This window comes from Lepidothrix coronata, unplaced genomic scaffold (genome assembly GCF_001604755.1).
Source record: "Lepidothrix coronata isolate B3197 unplaced genomic scaffold, Lepidothrix_coronata-1.0 Scaffold16, whole genome shotgun sequence".
Classification (NCBI taxonomy): Eukaryota; Metazoa; Chordata; class Aves; order Passeriformes; family Pipridae; genus Lepidothrix; species Lepidothrix coronata.
The window spans coordinates 2,916,024-2,924,361 of NW_016690196.1; the positions used below are offsets into that span (position 1 = coordinate 2,916,024).

General features: G+C 43.3%; 1 protein-coding gene across 1 annotated transcript in view; it reads right to left on the bottom strand.

Annotated features, from left to right (window-relative positions):
* SRD5A2 (steroid 5 alpha-reductase 2) overlaps positions 1-7,564 on the bottom strand; it is a 26,454-nt gene extending 18,890 nt beyond the window's left edge. Inside the window, exon 1 of the mRNA XM_017806593.1 lies at positions 7,281-7,564. Within this exon, the coding sequence (XP_017662082.1) occupies positions 7,281-7,564 (284 nt within the window). The remainder of the gene's footprint in view (positions 1-7,280) is intronic.
* Between the last annotated feature and the right edge of the window lie 774 nt (positions 7,565-8,338).

The window sequence follows — 8,338 nt, forward strand, 5'->3', positions numbered from 1 at the left end:
TCTCTTAGTTTCATCTCTGCATAAAATCTTCCAGACCAAGAGACAAAAGGAAAAATCACATGAGTACAATTTGGGCTGGGCAAAACCGATAGGTTTCTGTAATGTTATCCCACTTTCCGATGGGAAATGAATGTATAGATAGAATTATTTGTACTAATAGTACAAATTTGTACTAATAGAATACTACTAGTATTCTATTTTGAGAGTAGAATTTGGAAGGTATTTCATAATGCTAGAGAAAACTGCAAAGAAACAAACTCCATAAAGCACTGGGTACATGAGCAACTTACAATCTGAGACAAAGCGTATAAAGACATATTTTTATTGACTATTAGTACGTTAATTTGAGGAACCTGAATAAAAATAACAATGAATCTAATAATTCTTCTTAAGAAGAATTACTGATACACACTGGGATAAATCACAAACACACTCATTGAGTGGGGAACAAGGAATGCACAAAAGAGGCAGAGCAAATGGCCAGCTGCTGTTAAGGATATCACTGCCAGATCTAGAATTACTGCCAAGTTCAAACAGCAGGAGAGAAGATGCAAACGTATTACTGAGTAGCTGGTGAAGGCCAAAAGGAATCTGGTTAGGGTTTACTCCAAAGCATCAAGGTGAAGGAAAAGAGAACAAGATTTGTTACCTGTTAAATACCTGCATGTTGTATACTGGGAGATTAATGAGAAAGGTTTCATGAAGCCCACAATGAAAATGTCTTTAGTGATTGACACTTAATGATGGCGCCATTCTAAGACAGAAGGATAAAATAACTATTTCTATGGGTAAAAAAATAGTCTCTGGATTGGATCTGGTGGTTATTATATAGGCTGATAATATTCACTAGCATATTCCTATAACAAAGAGAGTACCACTTAGAAATATATAGATACACTTCAAACTTAATCTAATTTCCATTTATCCACTTAATGTTTTTAAAAAAAAACATAACTAAAACTTTGTATGAACTAATACAGAATACCTCTAAAAATTATGAGCAAATTAATTTATACATTTGGAGCCTCCATCCATCTGCATCTGTCTGGAGGCTTGAGCTGCTTTTCTTACTGATCATAAGTAGGCACACCTACATGAAAAAAGGACCAGCATGCCCAGGTAAACATGTCACCTGCCTGACCAACCAGGCAGTACAGGCAGGCTTAAAAAGGGACTTCATGTGTTGCATTGTACAGAGCAAAGGAAGAGGGAGAGTCTGTCTTTCTCCCCCCAACTTAGTTTCAGAGAGAGGGTAACTGGCCAAAAGAAGTGCTAAAAACTGTTTTAACATTTTGAAAATGCTGTTTTCAAATGCTGCTCATTTTCCATTCTCTTGTCATGAAAGCCTGCTTTCCCTGATCATTTTAGAAAGATGACAATTTGTAGAAAACCCAGTACAGGCGCACTAAATAGATCACCTTCAATCAAAGGAGTTTGGGGATCCAGCTGCGTCTCAAAGAGCTGCCTACTTAACATCCTCCAGATTCACCTCAGTGCACTTTAGAAATGAAAACAGCAGTTTGGTTTGTTTATATACTAACACAGTAAAGAATTATGGCTTTGATTGAAAACAAAGTTGCAAGAGAAGAAAATAAATAAATAAATGTGATTCTAGGTAGATTTTGAAACTGAAATGCCTCTTTTAATTGCTGGTGCCTCAGCTATCATGGGCAGCACAGTAGGGGTAAATCCAGCACCCTGTCTTTTACACCAGTATCTTCAGGATTAACTTTGTAAAGCAGTGAAACAAGTCCTTTCCTACTGCCACTGCACATAGTGATGTCTCCTCTGCTCCCTCACCACTATCTTGCTCACTGCATGAAGGAATATAGCATTAAGGTTTAAATGGAATTGAATTCCAAAGGCTTCTTCTCATCGCCTTATGTTTTGTTTCCCACCTTTGTTTTTTGAAGCTGCACTGCAAAATGGAAATGTAGCAAAGGGGCTTCTCCTCACCACCTGAGGGCTTCAGCTGCTATCTTCTTAGCACAACCCCTCTCGCAGGAAAGGCTGTATCACAAACTACATTTCAAAGCAAAATACTTTGTAAGTCATTTATCACGAGAAGTATTCCTGTAGGCACATTTTATGCCACTCATCCTTTTAAGCTCATGACCAGCTTTCCACTAAGATTGCATATACAGATGGCAGACTTGGCGTTTGTTGCTTTTCTCCCTTTCTTTTCCTTTTCTCTGCCCTCCCACCCCATCACTTTGGGAGGTCCTACCATCACAGACTCTACCTTCTCAGAGCAAAGAAGCTGTGAGATTAACTAGAACAGATGTGATAAATTCAGATTTATATTTTTTTCAGATTTTGTCTAATTCAGATTTTAAGGAGGTTATCTTTAGCACTAGAAAGCGTTTGAATTTGATTAAATTCACACCATGCTGTGGCAATAAAGTGCACATTGAGACACAAAGAACTGGTTAGCTAAGGATAGCAGCCAAACAAGTAGGGGGTGGGATTGGAGATTTCTCCCTTCCATCTCCTCCCCTCAGCAGCAGCAGCAGCAGCAGCAGCAGCCGCCGCCACCTGCTTTCAGTCCTTCATGAAAGCCACAAAGAGAGAGGCTGCTGCCTAGTGGTGGCAGAGAAAGGCAGAAACGTACTGCTGTCACAGTTCATCACAGGACACTGGGCAAGGCAGGATGGAGGCAAGGTCTCCTGGCTTCATCCACCTCCCTCTTGCATCCTCTTGGGCAGCAAATCTTTGTGTGAGCAGCACTTAGTGAGGGCTGGCCCTTTGTCCAGCAGTCAGTACCCAGATGACCCTCTCCTTTCTCTGTCAGCAGTGGGCTGGGTGGGGGCACAGCCCCTGCCAGACCTGGCTCATGGGGCTCCTTTGGGCAAGAAGAGAGGTCCTCTAAAGTCCTTGTCAGTGAGGAGCCATCAGCATTAACCCAGGGATTTTCCAGAAGAGGGTTAGAATGATCATCACAACACTCCAGCATACTCCTCTACAACCTGACGATAAATACAAAATTACCACTGATTAAGCTGGCATATGGCACAAATTCTAGACAACCTGTGTGAGACAGAATTATTGAGCAGTATGCCCAGATAGAAAAGTTACTTTAAAATCAAAGAAATACAGTGACACAAACAGAAACAACTCCTAAGGAGCGATAGATTGTAACCTTGGTTACAGTCCTGGTTACACCAGCTCCAGAGCGTTGTAAGCAGCTTGGAAACACAGGGCATCCTACCATGACTCCAACTCAAAAAGCACTCTCCCAGTCTGTAAACATGGGAATAAGCATGGGGGAACAGGAAATTAATGTTGTCTTTAGACATACTACTACAACTCCATTTCTGTATTATACACCACATTGATGTCTTAGTTTTAAAATGGTTATAGAAACAGAGGAGAGCTAAAAAAGGCACAGAAATTATCTGAGGACTGAGGGGGGGGAGAATATCTTGCATTGTAGGCCTTCTGCTGTGGTTCAGCATCATTATAAATCTAGTTTACAATACCTCGGATCAAATAAAAAATGTTGTAGCTACTTGACACCACATCCAAAAGCAGGACAAATTAATTTTGCTGGTTTAAACCTGTTCCTAAATTTATGAAAAGGTAATTTTATCCTCACCAACCTCGTGTTGGATGAAGTATCATGTGTCTGCACCACTCTAACTCTGTGTCAGATCAGGTAATGTCTGTTCCCCTGTAGCTGGCATAAATCCACCACAAACCCACAAATTCAGTATAAACACCATAGCACATCCAGTAACTAATGCATGAGAAGTATGATCATGTTCTCCTACATTATGTGGATCAAACTGGTGCTGATAAAGGACCTGACAGCTCTGTAACAAGTAAATTGGAACATGATCCAGTTGCTGTGTAAGTGATATCATGGTAAGAAAATACTGAAGGATACTAAGGAGTGCTTTAAATTAGCACAGGGTGAGAAAGGGCAGGCACCACTGAGAGAAAATCAAGGCTAGTCACATTTAAGCAAGACATTTTAAACACGTTTAAATAAGAGTAAAAGAGTTCAGAAGATAACACTACCAAAGAAAACAGTGAAAGCTGATGGATTTTTTTATCTTCTGGGATTTTCAGGTCAAGACTTGGAGTTACTCTGAAATATGTGCTTTAGTCAAACAGAAGCTACCAGTAACAACAACATAACAAAGGAAGGCAGAATAGCTGGGCACAGTGATCCTTGAAAAATTTGTTTCTCCATTATGGACTATATTGTCCTTCTGAGCATATCTGTACTAAAAACTACCCTTCCTCTTGCATGTTTGGTATAGCAGATGAGACAAAATTAGGAACTATAAAAGCTTCCCTACGGAGAGAAAGAAGTCACAAAATTATGCAAAAATATACAAGGAAACTTTTCTATATTTCATACAAACATAAGGGAATGCTTAAATACAGATGTCAGATGATCAGTAGTTAAAGTAGGAGTGGATTAATAAAATATGTTTATAATTAAAAATTTATTAATTTCAAAAATTTAAAGTCAGAAAATGCAAAATGTTACATCCATTGAGTAAATGTAATTTTATTATCAATTGATTGAATGTTTTACTCATTATCCTTGCAGTCAAATTTCATCACAAAAGTATTTTAAACTGTTATTAGGTTATTCGTAGTAAAGATAATAAATTGAAAAAGAAAATCTAGATAAAGCCTGTCTGTTATATCAAACTACTTAACTTCTTTTCAAGCACTGTATGACAAAGAACCATCCTAATCCACTGTGACCAGTGCCCTCTGGCAATATGGTTAGCATAGCAAACATCATTTTGTAAGGCAAACAGCCATTATACATAAATGCACTGCACATATACACACACACACACACCCTTTCTTTCTACCCGTTTTTCAACATTGCAATAAGATCGCTTGCCCACTAGCGTTGTCACCAGGATGTGGTGGCACTCAGTACAGAATAGGGAAGCCTAAGAGCCCATGTGGACTAACAGCCCTAACAGCTGCAAGTGGACTTAGACTGGAGCTGATGCTGGATGGCAAAACCTGTGAATTCCTGATGGTCAGGGATGTCTCCACCATTGTCATCTTCTTCCTCCGAGGGTTGAGTAGCTCATGTTTTTTTAGTTAAAGGTTGAGTCTAGATTACAGTTATTGTGTCACATGCTGATTACTAAGAATTTGACCCAATCTACAGAGGGTCCAAGTAACTAAAATATCTAGGTAAATAAAAAAATTCTAGAAAATAAGAAAGCTACCCACTAATTGCTGAAAAATTCTGTGTAACAATAAACTATCCTACCTGCTAGAAATTGTAGATAACAATCTTATGCTGATTGTTAAAGTTTTTATTTTATAATAAAGCTCTAATTATAATCATAACCATGTGGAAATTGGTCATTCTACCAAGGATCCCTCAAAGAACCTGTCTGTTCCCATAGTGTCAGGTGAAACCCAGAAAAATTCCTAATTTGTGATTTTGCTGCTCTTTTACATAACAATAGAGTACTAATATTTGAAACCACATTTCACATATTACTTGATTTAGTAGAATCTTAGAATGGCTTGTGTGAGAAGGGGCTGCACACTATAAGAACAATATTGGAGTAACATGCAGTATTAGAAAGAAAATTGTTATACAGACTTCGTTGAAGTGAGGACTTTTACAAGAGAAAAAGTATACTCCAGCGACAGATGAGAAGACCTTTAAATTATTTGAGAAAGAGAATGCATGAAAACACAGTACTTCTGCCTAAGTCCAGCAGCAATGTTGGAAAAGAAGTCACAGGCTCAATAGATGTATGCATACCAGTAGGGTAACATTTCTTTTGATTGTCTAGTGGTGTTCATCGATAGCTGTGTTTCTCAAACTATCAGAAATTCTTGATAATAAGAGAATACATTAAATCAAATTTTGTATAATTGCACATAATTAATACATCTAGCTTTCTGGAAGTCAAACATGTTATAGATGGGTCCTCCAGCTGATTCCTTCAGCAAAGACAATGTTAGTGATAATAAATGTATCTCTGACATAGTGTTATAGCACTGTAAACCATTCTTTGTTTTATATTTATCTACAACAGCCTGGAGTTTCTATCCCTAAACTATTGGTAGAGACACTGCAACTGGATTTTCAATATATTGATTTTGGTTGAGTTGCAAATAATAATTTCTGATTAAATATTACAATAATGTTTTTTATTTCTATGAAGCAAACTAAAAAAAAAAAAAAGAATTATGATAAAAAATGGCAAATCAAGCCAGAAAAAGATTTGCCTCAGAAGTTACATAGCTCTTTACTATGTAATGCCATAAGGATCACATGCACTTGCCCTTTATTAATAAAACCATTTTTTTTCCATAAACAGATAACCAAAAATCAAATTCCTCATGAAAGAACTCCACAGAAAATCGAAGTGGAGCAGAAGATATATTCTGGTGATATACTCCAGAACCAAGTCTCACTGGCTGCAGAACCAGATGGCAATTATAGAGCTATGTCTCTTAAAAGTTATGAGCAACAGTGGATCAAAACTCTACTTTTTCTTTGAGCTCCTGATTAGTAAATACAGAATTAAGTAGAGTTACAGCATTCGTTGACTCTGAGATGACAAGGTTTCTAAAAAGAAAAGAAATCAGAAGAAAGAAAGATAAATTCACTTCACTTACTTCATTTTGGTAGTGAAGTAAGAATGACGAATTGAGCATAAAGAACCAACTTTCCTGCTGTGGCACAGAAAGCCCGCAGTATCTCTGTCTCCCCTACCCTGACGGCTCAGCCGTGCGCTCCCCTGCTCCCCGCGCTTCTGAGGGTTTGCCCTTGGCCATCCTCGAGCGTGTTCCCACGGCTGGATTTGGCGCCCGGCGCTGCTCCTGGCGCTGCACATGCGACGCTTCTGCTGCCCGAAATAAGCACTTCGCATGTGCCTTTACATAATATTTGGATTAGTTTCGTGCAAACCTTTGCTCCAGCTTAGTGAAACCTCTTTTTTTCTTTATTCTTTTTTTTTTTTTTAAGAGAACAATCGAAACCATACACCATCCATCCCCTCCCCTGCTTCAAGCACCCGAGCACCTCCTGTTCTTTCCCCCGGCTGCCGACCCGGGGCAGAGATGCCCACCCGGCCGGCCCCTACACTTGGAGCGGAGTCCAGGGGCGCGGACCAGCGATCGCCAGCCGGACAGAGGAGGCAGCGATGCTGCAGAGCCAGGACCTGCCCCGACCCCACTGCCCGTCCGGCTCCGGCTGCGCGCGTTCACCCGCAGCTTCCCTTGGTTTATCGCTTCCCGCGGGGAGGCCGCAGCGGAGCCGTGCCCGGCGGCGGTACCTGTAGAAGTAATGCCAGCAGAAGAGGCAGCAGAGGAGGCGGCAGCCGAGCGGCTCGAGGCGGGGCGGGCTGCGCAGCGCCAGCAGCAGCGCGGGCACCAGAAAGGAGGGAAGCTCCTGCAGGAACCAGGCGCAGCGCGCAGGCAGCCGGCCCCGCGGCCGGCACAGCCGCTCCTCGTGCTTCCCGTAGCGGGACGGCACCCGCAGGTACAGCGAGAGCTGCAGCAGCGCCAGGGCGCCCAGCAGCGAGCTCAGGGCCAGCACCAGCCCGGGGAAGCACTGCATGCTCGGGGGCGGGCGGGGGCAAACAGCCCTCGGCCAGCGCCAGCCCCGGCCTTATTAGAGCCGCGGCCGTCACCCCGCCCCGCCGCGCTGCCTCCCATCGCCCAGGCTCGTCAGAGAGCGCAGCCCCTCTGGCCGGCGCGGCGAGGCGCCCCGGCCCGCCCGGAGGGGAGTTGCCCCCCTCCATTCATCCATCCATCCATCCATCCATCCATCCATCCATCCATCCATCCATCCTTCCATCCATCCATCCATCCTTCCATCCATCCATCCATCTCACCCGTCCGGTCCGGAGGGGAGCTGCCCCCCTCTATCCATCCATCCATCCATCTGTCTATCCATCCATCCATCCATCCATCCATCCATCCATCCATCCATCCATCCATCCATCCATCCCATCCGTCTGGTCAGGAGGGGAGCTGTCCCCCTCCATCCATCCATCCCATCCGTCCCACCCGGAGCGAAGCTGCCCCACTCCATCCATCCCACCGGTTTCTCCCAGAGGGTAGATGCTCCCCTCTATTCATCCCACCCGTCTCTCCCAGAGGTAAGCTGTTCCACTCCATCTCTTTTCCCGTTTCGCCCGGAGAAGAGCTGTCCCCTGTCGCCCCTTCTTTCCTCCCTCCCGTCCCCCACCACCGACGGGGCCCTCGCCGGCCTCTCCCTTCGCCGGCCCGGTTCGGCCCGGGAGTGGCGGCGGTGGAGGCAGGAGGGAGGGTCGGATGCGACACGGTCGGCACTGGGCAGGGGTGAGCCGGCAGCAGGGCGGAGGTGTGT